The sequence below is a fragment of the Dendropsophus ebraccatus genome, chromosome 2 (genome assembly GCF_027789765.1).
Source record: "Dendropsophus ebraccatus isolate aDenEbr1 chromosome 2, aDenEbr1.pat, whole genome shotgun sequence".
NCBI classification, from domain to species: domain Eukaryota; kingdom Metazoa; phylum Chordata; class Amphibia; order Anura; family Hylidae; genus Dendropsophus; species Dendropsophus ebraccatus.
In genome coordinates, this window is record NC_091455.1 from 93,431,048 (window position 1) to 93,449,400 (window position 18,353).

Sequence of the window (18,353 nt, forward strand, 5' to 3'; positions counted from 1 at the left end):
GCCCCCAGAGGTGCCCCCATATACTAATAATGCCCCCAGAGGTGCCCCCATATACTAATAATGCCCCCAGAGGTGCCCCCATATACTAATAATGCCCCCAGAGGTGCCCCCATATACTAATAATGCCCCCAAAGGTGCCCCCATATACTAATAATGCCCCCAGAGGTGCCCCCATATTCTAATAATGCCCCCAGAGGTGCCCCCATGAGCTAATAATGCCCCAGAGGTGCCCCCATATACTAATAATGCCCCCAGAGGTGCCCCCATGAACTAATAATGCCCCCAGAGGTGCCCCCATATACTAATAATGCCCCCAGAGGTGCCCCCATATACTAATAATGCCCCCAGAGGTGCCCCCATGAACTAATAATGCCCCCAGAGGTGCCCCCATATACTAATAATGCCCCCAGAGGTGCCCCCCATGAACTAATAATGCCCCCTGCTCTGCCCCTTAAAAAAAACAAACCTCATACTCACCTAATCCGCGCTGTGGCTGCAGGAAGCAGCTCTTCCTCCTCTTCTGGCTCCATCTTGCGAGCCGCGGGGACGGGACTTCCGGCAGGCGTGATGACGTCACATCATCACGCCTGCCGGAGAGGTCATGTCCCGGCCTCCCATAGGCTGCTGGTATGAAGTGCCGGCGGCCTATGGGAGTGAATATAGGAGCAGGATGCTGACACTTTCTGCTCCTATATTCTGCTTACTTTAATGTTCCAGCCGCTCACAGTGCGGGCGGAACCTGAAAGTGATCTGTGCATCCCGAGAAGCTGCGCGGCCGCAGCTTCTCGGGATGCTTAAAGAGACAGCGTGCATTTCCCACCAGGATCCCGCGGCACCCCTGGTGGGTTCTCCCGGCACACCAGTGTGCCGCGGCACCCCGGTTGGGAAACGCTGATATAATGCACTGTTATTTTATTGGAATAAAATCCATTTATGTGTACTGTGCATTTCTGTGTTTAACTAACCCCTTATAGGGGTTATCCAGCACTACAAAAACATGGCCACTTTTGCCCCACTCTTGTCGCCAGGTCAGGTGCGGTTTGCAATTAAGCTTCATTTACTTTAATGGAACTGAGTTCAAACCCCACCTAAACTGGAGACAAGAGTGGTGCAAAAGTGGCCATGTTTTTGTAGGGCGTGATAACCCCTTTAAGGACCCATGATGTACATGGCACATCATGGCATCCATAAGGGGGTAAACCCCCCTCTGTACCTTGCCGCTCCCAGCTGCTTTTAGCGGCAGGGGACTGTGGCTCATAGCTGGCCTGGACTGATCCTCTGTGCCAGCTATTCAACCAATTAGATGGCACTTAAAATGGCATCAAAACGGATTCATTGGTGGTCCAGTAGGCGGAATGGCTCACTGCGATATGATCCCATGAAGCCTATCTGTTTTACTTATAGCCCGTGGCCTCTGCGACCCTCCGATGCTGTCCTGGCTCGGTAATTGCTACAGGCTGCTTTGAGTAGTATGTCCTCCATGAAATGGTATATTCTTTCTAGTCTGAAAAGTCATCCTTGCTGCCACCTCTCTATAGAGCAGGAGAGGTTTGCTATGGGGATTTGCCACTGCTCTAGTTGCTGCCATAGACAGGGGGTCCAAGGATCCCCCAGCTACACTCATATTAATGACTTAGGGCCCGTTCACACTACGGATTTGGCGCAGAGATTCCGAAGAGAATATCCGTCCGTGCCGAATCTCTCCTGCTATGTCTTTGAATGGGAGGGCTTTCGCACCTCCACTCTCTGCTCAAAGAATTGACGTGTTATTTCTTTGAGCGGAGAGGCACGGAGAGCGGAGGTTTGCAAGCCCTCCTATTCAAAGACATAGCAGGAAAGATTTGTCGTGGACGGATATTCCCTGTGGAATCTGTGCACTGAATCTGTAGTGTGAACAGGCCCTTATAGTAACCTAACTGAAATCATCTGTGTCACTATCATGCTGTTAAATGCATAGACCATACAGTTAGTGCCAATCCTACTAAATCAGAATGAGCCACTTAAGCCAAGCTCACATATTTCTGGTGACCAGCTTAGTTGCCATCCCGCATGTTTACCCAGGTCATTCATGCAACATTTTCTAATCTAATTCAGCCAAGTTGGGGAGTAGCTATACTGACTGTCCATATATCCAGCAGCGTTCCCCAGCCTATTGTGCTGCAGAGCCAGCTTGTTGCATCCAGTGTTGCTATCCAGGATAGCCACAGATTGCTGGATTGATGACAAAGCCCAGTCTGACATTTGTCAAAGGAGGGCAATTGCCTCATTGATTACAATGGTTTATTGCGAGTAGGAGTAGATTATCTTCACTGTTGTCATGAGTGCTAAATCATCAGCATGAATTATTACTTTCTGGTCTAAGACTAAATGCTATTTCCCTAATGTAGATAAGCCGAAGGACATGGAGAGGGCTGAATGTCAAAGTGCTACAAAGGAGAACAAGAGCTGCTATCCCATTAAACACACAAGCAAAGCCCTAAGGATTTCTAGATTCTATAGTCTCTGTACACACTTTAGGCAAACAGTGTGAAGGGCACATTAGGAAAACAGACAGCCCTACTAGGTTACCAAAAAGCCTGAACTGCAAGAACCCTATGACCACCATGTTTAGTTACAGGTTAGGATGGACCAAGCAGGACATTTAGTCTGGTAGTCTGCTAGAAAACTTGTGTACCTGTAGTGGTGAGCTGTATATTTAGTGCTGGGGATGGGGTTGGATCCCAAGGACGTGGCGGCACACCTGAGCCTTGTCGCAGAATGTTTGGGTGCAATCACCCCGGTGTAGTAGTCCAGTGCTCTGGCACAAAAAGGTGTAAAGTGACGCATACTAACCTTTAGTATCTGTCTTTTCTTTGTTTTTAATGCTATTAGGATATTTCTTTACAAACTTCAGTTTTTTTTAAATCTGTTTTAAACAGATGTTAATTGATCCAAAGATTTTCTGGGAGACTTCTGTCCTGGATAAAAGTGTCTGGCAAGTTTCCATCAGGATCTGAGTATTGTACGCAATCTAGGTTTCCACCAATCTTACAAATCACCTTATCACTATTTTATCTCAATGTTGGCTTTAGATGAAGCAAACCAGCTCTAAGGACTTTAAAGGGGTTATTCAGCGCTACAAAAACATGGCCACTTTTTTCAGAGACAACACAACTCTTGTCTCCAGTTCAGGTGCGGTTTGCAATTAAGCTCCATTCACTTCAATGGAACTGAGCAGCAAAACCCAGCCCAAGCTGGTTTGGGGTGGGTCTGTCTCTGGAAGAAAGTGGCCATGTTTTTGTAGCACTGGAAAAACCCTTTAAAGGTGTTATCCAGCTCTTCAAAAACATGGCTACTTTCCCCCTACTGTTGTCTCCAGTTTGAAGTTCCATTGAAGTAAATGGAGCTTAATTGCAAACCACACCTGAACTGGAGACAACAGTAGGGGGAAAAGTGGCCATGATTTTGTAGCGCTGGATAACCCCTTTAAGGTGTCTGATACAATCGATGTTTCAAACTGCTGACAGGTCAAGGAGCCACATGGTACCTTTCATATACCTGTCTGTGCTTCCAGAATGTAAAAAATGGGGGGAAAGCGTCTTGTATTTTCTCTTTCACTGATAGCCAACAAATCTTTTGAAAATGGCCGATGAATTGAGAACTAAGGAGTTCTCAACCTCATCAGTTTTCTGGCATATAATTGTTGCTAATTTTTGTACAAGCTTTATTTTGCAAGTCTTTTGTGCAGCTCATACCATGGGACTTGGTGGATTTGTATATATTATCAACTATGTAGCTTGTGTTAATGTGTCACATGGACAGTAAAAGGTGTGTCAAGGACAGTATATAAAGGGTAATTAGATTTAGAGTTAGATTTGAGGGAAGTGTGTTTGTTGGGGGGGGCAGTGACCTTATTTGTGCATACATACACAGCCCCTTTAAGCTGTCTTTACTTATTAGACAGTATATAGACCTGTGTACAAGACCTTTTCAGTGCACTTGTCCATTTTAGTCAGACAGTGGTCCTATTAATATACTCAGGATTGGCCTTAGGGCTGTGTCACTTTTTTTTGCTACTGAAAAGGGTAACTGGCTCTTGTTGTCTATGCCCCCCAGGATGCACTCCTTACTATTTTTCTTATTTCTGCCAGTATCTTCCTGCAGAAGAAGAATATCTATCAGATGTGAAGAAATAGGCGTTACTATATTACTTATTTATATAACTTTTCCAAATCACCACTGTTCAAAGTCACGTTGAGCAATATGGGAGACTTGTGTATTTCAGGCTGAGAACCAGTTGATTTCAGTGTTTGGGATTACTGAGATGGATAGTACTAGCCTGCCACCATGTTCCTGGCTTTTTTTTACCAACCTCTGTCACAGGAAACCTTAGAGAAATTTAGAGACAATTTAGAGACAATCTTTAAATGAGCCAGATCTCTCACACTTAAAGACTGTCTAGTTTTTTTTGTGCAAAGTTTATACCACCTATTACTTGCCCTGGGGTCCACCAGAACTTTCAGACAGATTCAGGTACATTCTTTTTGTGCAAAGTAGGCCACGCTCCCTTTGAATAAACTAAGCAAATTTTTCATATCAGGCGGAAAAGTGTCTAAAAGTGGCGCAAAAGTATCTAAAATGCATAATAAGGCTATGTTCACACTGCGTATGATTCCGTCCGTAGTTCATACGCCACCGTACATGCGCGGCTGAAACTACGGGCGTGGGAAAAATCGACATGCGGCCGGATGCGTACGAACCGCGAACATACGCCCGCAGTACAGTTATGCTTCCCTAGCTTGATTCGAAGCGATCTGAAACAGGTCATTTACTTGGAAATCTTCGCCCAGCCCCGTAAACCACACAGAACCTTTTGGATCGAAAAATCAAGTTCAATTTGGCTGAAATAAGTACTTCGTACGGGACCGCATGGAAATCCACGGCCGAGAGTTTCAACATTTCCATCCTCAAACAATGGTCTTGCTAATTTTTCACGGCACCGTATACGATCCGGCCGTAAGCTCATACGTAGTGTGCACTGTGCGGGTGCATATCGTATACTTTCAAGCGAGCGCATCAACCTCAAAACTACGTGCTTATATTCGCGGTTCGCACTACAGACGGATTCATACGCAGCCTAAATGTGAAGAAAAGTCCTGTACATTACTCTTTTAGCCAAAATTCAGGTGGAGCAAAGCTGGGCCATTGTCTTCAGAAATAAACCTTTGTCTCTCGCCTCCCATATGAGTGGAATAAGGGGTATTGGTAGAATCTACCTATTGTATTGAATTATCAGACATGTTACTTAGTTACTGAACTTTACAGAGCACCCATAAAAGTGAGAATTGGGGGGGTCTTCTTATTAGTAGTTGTGTTTAATGTGGTTTCTTGGATTACCAGGCAAAATCCCTAAGCAAGTGTTTGGAAGAACCTGACTCCAGAATGGGAGTCTTGTCTGTCTCCCATTAGTTCCCACCAGAAAATTCACCTGTAAAGACAAATATACATGGTCAGAAAATACAACCAAATGCTATGTGGATCTCTCTTTATCACAGTTGAAATAAATACAGAAAAAGTGTATACTTTTTTGCATTTATTTTTATAGTCTACTAATAATTCATATGGCACAAAAGGTATAGAACCCTGTATGATATGAGCACCATTTTGAGGACCAGATAGTACATATTGCTCAAGATGTTTTCTAGCTGAAGAGTAAGGGTCTTTAAAATGCTGTCGGCATGATATGAGAAGCCTCCTCATGCGTCATCCGTGATCACGCTCTCTGACATAAAGGGCAGTGACATACATTAATATTCATTGAGAGCTGTCAGACTAAGCCTCCTGCTTTGTGGATCTGCAGCTCAGGCCTATAGACTGCGCTTTGTAGGTTGTGTTCACGTGGAAATATTCACAAGGCTGCAGATGTTGATGTAGATTTGTGGTGAATTCACCCCTCTAGATTAAAAGGAGGGCAGGTTTTTGGCTAAAGTTTACAACAGAAATGGACATGCCGCAAATCTTTCTCCACAGTATGTGAATGAGATTAGTCAGAATGTCACCCGCTTTGCTGCTACTGTGTCCTGCTGTGGATTATCTTCTCACTTGTGGCAGTGACGGACAGCTAGTAGTGATGTGAAAGGGTCATACTTTGCATATCAGAACCTTACATACTTTGGCTTTATTTTTAGAATGTTTATATGTAAGAAGCTGAGCTGTGCCAAACCCCATTCCAGAGAACATTGTCCACGATCTGTTCTATGGCAGCCCACAATGCCAGTCCGTGTGGCTACTACAGCAGTGTTAGATATAGTGCCCTATTATTATTATTTATTTATTTATTTATTTTTAGAAAGGATGCAAACTAGTTGCCATGTTTTTCTTTCTTTTTTTTTTTAAACTAATTTTTTATTAAAGTTTTTAAATACAATTTTAGCAAACATACCCATTGCGTGAACATAAGTGCTATAAGCAACTAAATCAATTCAAGCTCATGGCCCGCTTAAACAGTTGTGGGATAATGGATGTAGATAATGTTCACCATTCTATTGCACCTTTTTAGACTTACAATGTCATAAAACTGGTATGTAAGAAAACAATTGAAGCTTGTCATGTCCGCTTATGTCCCTGGCCGTGGGCACATACCACTCCTGCGCACCTGGCCGCATCTCCTGCACGGCCCTGCCTCCTCGTGCTCACTCTCAGGCCAGCACATATGTCCCCGCCTCCTAGGGGGCTCTACTTTGGTTTAAAGGGCCAGTACCCTAATTGGTCTTTTCTTGCATATTTATATATACCCGCCTCTTCCTGTCCCTCTCTGACGGATCTTTATTGCTCTTTGTCTATTGAAAAAGCATTCCTTGTCTGATTACCCTTACAGTGTACCAGTTTCCTTGCTTACGTTATTTGACTCTGTATTGCCTGCCGCCTGCCCTGACTGTTTTGACTGTCCCCGACTATGTGCTTGTCTCATCCTTCTGTACTGCGCTACACATCAGCTACCTTCACAAACAAGTCATGCGAGGGGTAGCAACCTGGGGCACGTCTGCCGCAGCAAGCCTATCCTGCTTTGCAGCGCTCCCTGGTACAGCTTACTGCCATCTATTGTGTAGGTTCATTCATATTAAAACAGTAACATAAAGAGAATTAGATGGGACAAAGGGTAAAACGGGTAAGGGAAGGATAATAAAGGGGGAGTAAGAATCAGGTAGCAAGTTAGGAATACCCATGAACTGTGCAATAGGAATCCCAAGGAGACCTTATAGTATCAAAAAGCTCTAGCTCTAATTTATTATTTAAGGATGCAGCCAAGTAATCCAAGGACCTCAAGTGTAACACTTTATATCTACTCAACTACTGGTCATAGTCAGTTACACCCCAAGTTTTAAATCACTCATCGCACAGTTCTTAAAGCATATTAATAAAAGTTAAGTTTTGTAATTATAGTCTTTACGGTTCATAAAGAAAAATTGTTGGTATATTCTTGTCGGCACTGACAGGGTTCTACAAACAGTAAAATCAGTGTAAAGTGTCCTCACCTAACAGCCAAGGTCAAAGACAAGACTGCACTGTAAAGTGCTTTTCACCAGGTATAGCAGTCAGTGGGAAATGTTCCAGCAGCATTGCAGCTTTTACAAGACCCCAAAGGAATGATAACAATGACTTGTTATAGCAGACTCTCCTGCCAGCAGATCTTGTTGACGCTGCATCTCCGCCAGTTATTGAATTGATGAAAAGCCGTCTCAATGATCGACGAACATCTGTAAAGTGTATTTGTCAGTGATAGGCAGGGCTATTGGCACAGGCTAACAAAACTGTCTTTGGGATTGATCGCTCACAGTTAGGCTTAACAAATTGTATATTTTTCATTGCCTTTTGTCATATAGCCACCTCTATACCTATATATATATATATATATATATATATATATATTTGATATCGCCACATGCAGATTTGCCCGAACTATTAAATTATGGCATTCCTGATGTCGCACAGCATGAGCATAAAAAAATGCCAAAGTGCAAACTTACATATTATTAGTCACATCACATCCAGAAAAATTGTAATAAAAAGTTATCAAAAAGTCGCATATTTGCAAGCAAGCTACCAATGGAAAGTACAGATCATGGCACAAAAAAAGACACAGCCCCACAGACCAAAAAATAAAAGTGTTACAAGGATGGTAATAGAGCAGTTTTAAACATATTTAGTTTTAATTCAGGGGGGAATTTGATAACAAGTAAAAACTTACCTCACCCTGTGCACACGGTGAGCAACGGGACCTGCCTCGGGACCCCCTGCCGGCTGCCAGATTCTCAGAACGGTCAGACTTCTCCTTTAAGGAACATGGATAACATGTCAGTTTAACAAATAATTTTCAGTTTTGCAGCATATTTTATGGAAGTCTGTCATTGCTAAAGACAATCGGTATCGCAAAAAAAAGGGTGTCTGTAGGTGATAAAATGTAAGCGCTATGGCCTTTTAAACACAAGAAGGTAATAACGAAAGCAAAAAATGAAAATTAGCCCAGTCCTGAAGGGGTTAATAGCTGTTATTTGCCCTTATTGTGGGAACATACCCAACAAGTGCTGCAAACAATGAATAATAATAATAACATTGTTCTGTTATTTTTATGTCTGTTGTAAGGCCTACCTAAATATTCAGGTCTTAAAGGTGTGTTCCCATCTCAGATTTAAAAGACGTGTTCCTGGGTAACAAGCTAACATGGAAATACCCCTTTATTAGGCTGGGTTCACACGCTGTAACTGTGCGGCTGTATTTTTTATGCGGCTGTAAATGTGCGGGTGAAACTCCGGCCGTGGGAAAAAAATAGACATGCGGCTCAAAACATACGGTCATTTACTTGGAAATCTGGTTCAACTAAAAATAACAAATAAAATGTTAAGAAAGTGATGCAAACACCTCTGGATGCATCTGGGAAAGCAGGGAACACAGTTTACATGAATCGCTATTACCGGGGTTTGCGATCCTCTGCACTATAGCCGATGTCTCTCATGGTTAATATATTGAATTAATAAAACACATTTTCTGTCTAATAAAGTCCCTTTTATTGTTCAATAATTAAATGTAAACGATTCGATCATTTTGCAATTAAATATACTGTTAAAATAAATATATATATAAATAAATGTATATTTATATATATATTTATTTTTTGACAGTATATTTAATTGCACAATGATGGATTCGTTAGAATTAAATTATTGAACAACGAAACTGATTTTATTTCAACGAAAATGTGTTTTATTAATTAAATATTAATTAGTACAGGAAGCTCCATTAAGCCGTTAATTCATATGCCGGCAATAGAGCTTTCTGTACTAATCATCACTTTACTTTAATTAAAACATCAAATGTTTCTTCTAATTATGTTATCACAATAGCATTATTAGAAGAAACATTTAGAATTATATGTGCGCTCAGCTGATTGGCTGATCGGCTGAGCGCACATATAATGAGCCGGTCCGCAGTACAGTGACTTCATTGTGCTGCGGACCAGCGAAGAGGACACATCGGGGTGAGTATAGAGCTCTCCCCACCCCCTCCCCAGCACTGCACCCCTCCCAGCAAGGAAGGGGGGTCACTTAACCCCTTCCTTGCTGGGATGGGTGCAGTCTGACATCAGTCTGGCCCCCAAGGGGTTAAGGGGGATGCAATACATCCTCCCTTAACCCCTTGTAGGCCAGACTGTAAGCAGCGATCTGTAAAGATGCTGCATACTGTAAGGAGCACAACACCGCTCACAATGATGGGTGTTGTGCTCCTGTTTGTGTGTTTTTTGTGTGTTTCTCCCTTTTTGTTTTTCAGATATCGGTATCCTGTGGATTACGTCGGATTCGGTGGACTACGTCGATGAACAGCGTTTTTTTTTTTTTTTTTTTTTTTTTTTTTTATAAAATGGTCAATGAGGGGTGTGGGGGTGTTTTTATTTGAATAAAAAAATTTTTTAACTTGTGTCTTCTCTTTATTTCTTTACTTTATAGACTTAGTAGTGGAAGCCGTCTAATAGACGGAATCCATTACTAAGTTGGGGCCTAGTGTTAGCCGGTATAAAATGGCTAACACTAACCCCCTATTATTACCCCAGTACCCAATGCCACCAGGGGTACTGGGAAGAGCCGGGTGCCAGTGGTCCCGGAGTGTCAAAATTGGCGCTCCTGGACCGGGTGGCAGCAGGCTGGTAAGATTTAGGCTGGGGAGGGCCTAAACCAATGGCTCTTCCCACCCTGGTGTTACCAGGCTGCTGTTGTTTGGTTTTTAACCCGGCTGGTTATAAAAATGGGGACCCTATGCGTTTTTTAAAAAAAATAAATAATAATAAAAAAAAAAAACGCATAGGGTCCCCCCTATTTTTATAACCAGCCGGGTTAAAAACCAAGCGACAGCAGCCTGGTAACACCAGGGTGGGAAGAGCCATTGGTTTAGGCCCTCCCCAGCCTAAATCTTACCAGTCTGCTGCGGTCCAGGAGCGGCAATTTTGAAGCTCCGGGACCACTGGCACCCGGCTTTTCCCAGTACCCCTGGTGGCATTGGGTACTGGGGTAATAATAGGGGGTTAGTGTTAGCCATTTTATACCGGCTAACACTAGGCCCCAACTTAGTAATGGATTCCGTCTATTAGAGTAAAGTAAAGAAATAAAGACAAGACACAAGTTAAAAAAAATTTTTATTCAAATAAAAACACCCCCACACCCCTCATTGACCATTTTATTAAAAAAATACAACAAACAACCGCTGGTCATCGACGTAGTCCACGGAATCCGACGTAATCCCCAGGATACCGATATCTGAAAAACAAAAAGGGAGAAACACACAAAAAACACACAAACAGGAGCACAACACCCATCATTGTGAGCGGTGTTGTGATCCTTACAGTATGCAGCATCTTTACAGATCGCTGCTTACAGTCTGGCCCACAAGGGGTTAAGGGAGGATGTATTGCATCCCCCTTAACCCCTTGGGGGCCAGACTGATGCCAGACTGCACCCATCCCAGCAAGGAAGGGGTTAAGTGACCCCCCTTCCTTGCTGGGAGGGGTGCAGTGCTGGGGAGGGGGTGGGGAGAGCTCTATACTCACCCCTATGTGTCCTCTTCGCTGGTCCGCAGCACAATGAAGTCACTGTGCTGTGGACCCGCTAATTATATGTGCGCTCAGCCGATCAGCCAATCAGCTGAGCGCACATATAATTCTAAATGTTTCTTCTAATAATGCTATTGTGATAACATAATTAGAAGAAACATTTGATGTTTTCATTAAAGTAAAGTGATGATTAGTACAGAATGCTCTTTTGCCGGCAATATGAATTAACGGCTTACTGGAGCTTCCTGTACTAATTAATATTTAATTAATTAAACACATTTTCATTGAAATAAAATCAGTTTCGTTGTTCAATAATTTAATTCTAACGAATCCATCATTGTGCAATTAAATATACTGTCAAAAAATAAATATATATATAAATATACATTTATTTATATATATCTATTTTAACAGTATATTTAATTGCAAAATGATGGATTCGTTAGAATTAAATTATTGAACAATGAAAGGGACTTTATTACAAAGAAAATGTGTTTTATTAATTCAATATATTAACCATGAGAGACATCGGCATTCGGCATACTGCAGAGGCTCGCAAACCCCGGTAATAGCAATTCATGTAAACTGTTCCCCTGCTTTCCCAGATGCATCCAGAGGTGTTTGCATCACTTTCTTAAGATTTTATTTGTTATTTTTAGTTGAACCAGATTTCCAAGTAAATGACCGTATGTTTTCAGCCGCATGTCTATTTTTTCCCACGGCCGTAGTTTCATCCGCACATTTACAGCCGCATAAAAAATACAGCCGCACAGTTACATAGTATGAACCTAGCCTTAAAGGACAACTCCCACGAAAATTTTTTTTACCTTATTTAGCACACATTACAAAGTTATATAACTTTGTAATGTGGTTAAATACCCGGTCTGGCCCCCTTCCCCCACTTTCGGACCCCCGACCCCCCCGCCCGGAAGTTAAAGAATATATACATTACCTATTACGATCGTCACGGTCCTCTTCTCCCGGGCGGAATCTGGTGACAACGACGTCAGAGCCGGGGGGCGGTCCGGGTCTTCTTCCTCCTCGGCGTCTTCATAGAGAGTGAATGGGACGGAAAAGGCTGCTGGTGCACATGCGCACCAGCAGCCTTTTCATTGGCTGGAGCGCATCACATGGCTTCCAGCTTCGTCAGCCCTGATTGGCTGAGGTTGCTGGAAGCCATGTGATGTGCTCCAGCCAATGAAAAGGCTGCCGGTGCGCAAGCGCACTGGCAGCCTTTTCCATCCCCAGGACCCGGAAATCAGAGACATCGCTGGACGGCGGACGGCGGTGACGGTGAGGCGGACGGCGGGCGAATGGAGTGGCGATCGTCACCGGAGGGATGGTGAGTATGGTGTCTGTGTGTGTCTGTGTTTTTTTTTGGGGGGGGGTCCCGCGGGAGTTGTCCTTTAAGGTGTACATACACATTAGGGTGCGTGCACACTACGGAATCCGCGCGGATAACCTACCGCAAATCCCCCCGCTCGCCTCCTGACATCTCTGTCCGAGACAGGAACTGTCCAGAGCAGCAGCAAATTCCCATAGATAACCTTACCTGCTCTGGACAGTTCCTGTCTGGGACAGAGATGTCAGTAGAGAGCACTGTGTCTGCCTGAAAACAAAACATCTATATCTATATTACAAATCTATATAACTTTCTAAAACAAGTTGATTTCAAAGTAAAAGATTTTTGCTGGATAACCCCTTTAAAGTCTGACATAAGTAATTCCTGTTTTTGCACATACATAGGGACTGACAGGCTGCCCCTGTACACATTACATATCCAGTCTGTATGGCCGGCATAAACATTTTGCTTATCTTCCCTTTAAACATTTGTTTATTTATTGGTTTAGTCATTGACGTCTTTAAATACAATGGTAGGTCCAGTATATTTCCACATGTAACATGCTTGGAGTGCAAGGGCCTTGTTCCTACTTTGTGTTAGCTTTGTGCAGAGGGCCAGGTGGCAGCTTGGGAACTAATAGAGTGTATTGATGTCTGTGCCTTCTTATTGTGCTAATACCCTGTTATACTGCTTCATTCATGCTGTCTCCTCCTGCCAAGGGAATTTATAATGTTTGCCTTTAACTCTGGCCTGTGACCTACATACCCGAACAAGCCTAATAGAAGCACAGCTTGTACATTATTTGGTAGAGCTTTGGAGGCATGTTTTTGCTTTCTTGCCAGTAGTTTGCAGATTTCTGTCATCTAGACAGGGCTATGGGGGAAATTTATCAAGAGCTTTGCACCTATTTTGGGGTAAATAATTGGATTTTTCACCCATTTTTGGTCTAAGTTCCATTTATTTTCGATGGGTGAATATATTATAGATTCATTTTTTTTTTAATCTGCTTGTTTTGAGTATTCACCCAAAAGTTTGCATAATCTGGGATTTGTTCCCAATTTATAATTTGCACATTTTAAAAAAATCGTACAAACTGGTGCAGGCTTACATCTGGTCAGTACCAGGTGAATATGTTTGTGCAATATTGTTTGCAAACATTCTGAGAATATTCTATTCACAAATTTATGAATATTTTGGTAATTTATTCCTATTTGGAGTAAAAAACAGACAAAGACTCTGTAGATAAATTGCACGTTTTAGACTGAGTAGTAAATGTCCCCCTATAAGCTTTCATCAGTGCGTATGAGAGAAAGAGGAGAGGAGGAATAGATGTAAAATGGAAATGGATTGTTAGATCCTAAACAAAGCGGCATCCTGAAAGTGATCAGGGATAGAAGAACATGCATTTCTTTTCTTTGTTGCTAATGTTGAGCAGTTAGCCATAACTCCCACATTGACTCTGTTATTTCAAACAAAGGTTTCTGGAACAGATATTACAGCATAACTGTCATTTAAATGTAATTTTTCAGAAATCAATAAATATCAATAGTACAAGGGATTTTAAGAAACTCTGTGTAATAGTTTTAAGTAAGCAAAAGAGAAGTAGCTTTTCTATGTCCATTATGCTCTATGGAGAGAAGAGGGACCGAGGGGGGTGAGGGAGCATGGAGAGGAGAAAAGGGAGCCCTGAAAAACACAACTTGCTGCAATCTTCTCTCACCAAGTTCCCAGATAAGCACTGACCTTTCTGTCCTGTGAATTCTGCATTTTATGTGTAGAGACAGTCTGTAAACTGTACAGCTGCTTCTCTGCTCCCCCTCTCCATAGGTTATAATGGGACTCAGCAAACCCGTCTTCACTTTGCTCCTCTGTAATGAAGACCGCTTTGCCTGATAATGCACAGATAAGAAGTGAGAAGGGGAGGCTGGAAAACAGCTTTTTGAATTCAGAAAGAGGCTTTTTTGCCTAATAAAACCTATTATGGATTTTCTTTAATATTTACATGCTACCACTATAAAAAAAAATATATATATATTTCATTTTTATTAAATAAATTGCTAATGTGTTCCTTATTGTCCTGCAGGGATTGGTAAGAATGTCATCTGTGACAGAACAGCGACTCCTCTTGATGCTTTCCGAATGATGTCTGCTGCTCACTATTATCCCAAGCTTATGAGCATCATGGGGAATGTCTTGCGATTCCTGCCAGCATTTGTGAAGATGAAGCAGCTCATTCAAGAAGGATATGTGGGAGAACTTCAGATGTGCGAGGTCCAGGTCCACAGTGGAAGTCTGCTGGGAAAGAAATACAACTGGAGCTGTGATGATCTTATGGGTGGCGGGGGGCTGCATTCTGTTGGTAGCTACATAATAGACCTCTTGACTTTTCTAACCAACCAGAAAGCGGTGAAGGTCCATGGACTTCTTAAAACCTTTGTAAAGCAGACAGACCACATAAAAGGAATCCGACAGATAACCAGTGACGATTTCTGCACATTTCAGATGGTCCTTGAAGGTGGAGTCTGCTGTACAGTTACCCTGAATTTCAATGTCCCTGGGGAGTTTAAACAAGATGTCATAGTTGTTGGATCATTTGGTAGACTAATAGTAATGGGGACAGATCTCTATGGACAGAGGAACAGCTCCTCCGAGAGGGAATTACTTCTAAATGACTCCACACTTGTCAGCAATTCCCTCTTGCCTGAAAAGGCTTTTAGCGACATCCCCTCTCCATACCTGAGAGGGACTATCAAAATGATACAGGCTGTGCGGCAGGCGTTTCAAGACCAGGAAGACAGGAGAACGTGGGATGGCAGGCCGCTGACAATGGCAGCTACTTTTGATGACTGTCTTTATGCTCTTTGTGTAGTGGACATGATAAAAAAATCTAACCAGACTGGTGAATGGCAGAATATAGTGATTATGACGGAGGAGCCCGAGTTAAGCCCTGCTTACTTAATAAGCGAAGCAATGCGCAGGAGCCGCATGTCTTTATACTGCTAGCAGTGTCACCATATGTGGCCTGATGGGGAGATGTTAGCATTTGTAAATGTATGCTGCTATGCACAGGATACAGGTCTATGGTATAACTCATGCATCTTTCTGCTCTACTAGGGAAGGAAGTGGTTCTTTCTGTTCCACAGCAGACAAGCTGTGAACATGTATCACAGTGTATATTGGTGTTGACTAAATATCCATGGGTATGTAACATTATTTACCTTTGTGCTATGGAAATCGGTCATCATTGTACATTTCCAAGGTGATAGTTTTACATTTGGAAAGCCAGAATGCTAGTTCTATGCTAAAAGTGTTGGCTGTTGTTTTTGTCTGCTACCCAAGCACATGGTCGGCTTTGGCTTATTTTTCCAAGCACATTGCACCAAAATCCCCTTTGAACTTCCTTCTGTTCTTTGTAGTAGTATACAATGCAGGATGTGAAGTTTTGTCATGATTTGGCTTGCCAGTCAGGTCATCCCAACATAGTGACCACCATAACTTGTTGTTAGAACCTTCATCCATGCAAAGTTACATATTGACTGTAATATACAAATTGTAGGTGATCTACACTAAACTCTGTCTCCTATCTATTTCTTCTGGCTTGCCTAAATTGCATTGCCATATAGTCTGTTTGTATTGAATGTGATAGCATCATAAGTGCTAGCCTACCACGAGTTGGGAGCTTTTGCTCCCACCATGAATACATGGGCTTCCCTATTGCATTAAAGGTTGGTCATTTACTTTAGTGCAATTCAAGAGCTGCGTTCACAGACGAACATGATTCCCAAAAGATTGTGTCAAGCAACATAGGGGGACTTAGAATTACATCAGATGACATCCATGTGACACCATTGTCTATATGATGTCAGGAGGCTGGTCTCACATATGTCCGTAGCTTCAGGCTCAGGTTTTTCATTCAAACACTAAACACATAATATGCCACAAGCGATGCAAAAATGCCTCAGTTGTCATCCTGCCTTCATGTCAACCTGCTTTTTGTAGTAAAAAGTTTTGAAACAAATAGAAAATTCTGCAAGACACATTCTCCAATCCAGGTCTGGACCAGTCCGGCATAAAATAGCAAGAAACAATCTCATTGACAGCAATAGGATCAGTTGTGGCATCAGTTTTCCTCAAATGTTTTTCCACCATGCCACTAAGATGTGCTGTAGAGTCAAGCACGATTCCACACACTTCTCCCAGCTCCAAACTAGAGATCAGTGAGGGTCTGCATTTTTATAAATGACAGTAATGCTTTAAATTCTGTGCATCAATCTCTTGCACTTTATAGTGTTTGTTCCATGACTATGTCCTTTGTCAAAATATAGTGAAGGCAACACTTGAAGTGAAAAAAAAAAACGGTGACTTTATTCGCACCCTCTTGCGCAACGTTTCAGGTATCTAGGTTTCTCAAGGCTATAACTTACCCTTTCTTGGTCACACTGGAGAAAGGCTAAGTTATAGCCGAAATGTTGTGCAAGAGGATGTGAATAAAGTTACTGTTTTTTTCACTTCAAGTTCTGTCTCCACTATCTTCATTTGTATTTTATCCGGTCATCAGTCCCAATTTTTGCTTCATTTTTTTTTTGCTTCATTTTTGCTTCAAATTCTTGCCTTCTTCCTGGTGTACACTAACCATAACATCTATTCGGCTGAAGTGAAGGCGGGGGAGGGGGGGGGGAGAGGCAAGGCGGGAAGGAGGTGTGGCCTCCCCCCGCAACTAACTTATCAAGGTATATGCCAGCAATAAACCAGGCAAAAATCTACACCTTCACCAGAGCAAGTGTACATTTCTGAGCCTGGCGCGTGCCTCTTAGTAAATCCGGCTGGGGAAAAGGGTGTGGAGCTTTATTTAAGACTGGCGTACTCATGTGCCAGTCTTGATAAATGTCCCCCATATTGTATAAATTTATACAAATGTATGCCCATACATTTGGATCTGTCTTCTATATCAGATGTAATATGACTTGTTAACTCATCAGGAACTTATGTATAGATATGGAATTTATTGAAACCCCCTTTTCAAGTGTTTTTTGATTTGAGGTGCACACATGATAAATCTAGGGCAGAATTTGTATATCTATTCCATTGGCCAGCTCTACTTTTCACCTAAACTTTCATTGTTTTATAGTGGATAAACTAGGGAGAAAAAACATAGCTGTCCTGTAGGAAATAGCTCATTGCATTTTATAACCTACTGCTAGTACATGTGGATCCGCCTAGGGCGTATTCATGTGAAACATGTTTAGCTTTATTCATTGGGGCCCTCCTTTAGTGACTCTTGTAGAGTGAATCTGTGGTGTAAAAATTTGCTTTTTTGTTACCTAAATTAGAATTATAATTTAGAGAGAATACTAATTTGCTAAGTAATAGTAAAAAAACAACAAAAACATTTTTCTGTAGACGTTTGGATGAAGTTATACTGTTCATAAACAGTTCTTTAGTTTCATCTGAAATTATTCTTAATGTAAGACTGAGTTTTACCCTAAGTATAGCCTGCACTGTATGCCAGGAAGGTTCCTGACGTACATGCTGAACATCTTCATCCATTAGTTAGACAGAGGCCAAAGGGTGTTCTTTAGCCTCTGGTGGGCCAGTGTATGTAAGTATATAGCAGATAATTAAAGGGAATCTGTGAGCTCTAATTCAAGTTCCAAACCGTTGACATTAGATAGCCGTTAGGTCAAGGAGAGGCATGTCACCTATTTATGTCTGTGCTTCAGGAAACTTTGGAGTCGCAGAGGCTTTTCCAAGCTCCTCACATACTGCAAGCTGGAATGTCTTGGTGCACTTCAGGAGCTCGGGAAAGCCTCTGACTTGGATCTGCAATTACGGACAAATTTATGGAACATGTAAATAAGGCCTAATGGTGTAGAAGCTCTTTCAGTCTTGTTCAGTAGGTTGTCTGACACTACAATTTGTTTCCTATAAACACAG

At 42.2% G+C, this 18,353-nt stretch overlaps 1 protein-coding gene across 1 annotated transcript in view; it reads left to right on the top strand.

The window, feature by feature from the left end:
* The window catches only part of GFOD1 (Gfo/Idh/MocA-like oxidoreductase domain containing 1), a 41,319-nt gene extending 23,513 nt beyond the window's left edge, over positions 1-17,806 (top strand). The window contains exon 2 of the mRNA XM_069957999.1: positions 14,503-17,806. Within this exon, the coding sequence (XP_069814100.1) occupies positions 14,503-15,422 (920 nt within the window). The 3' untranslated portion in view covers positions 15,423-17,806. The remainder of the gene's footprint in view (positions 1-14,502) is intronic.
* Positions 17,807-18,353: the final 547 nt, after the last annotated feature.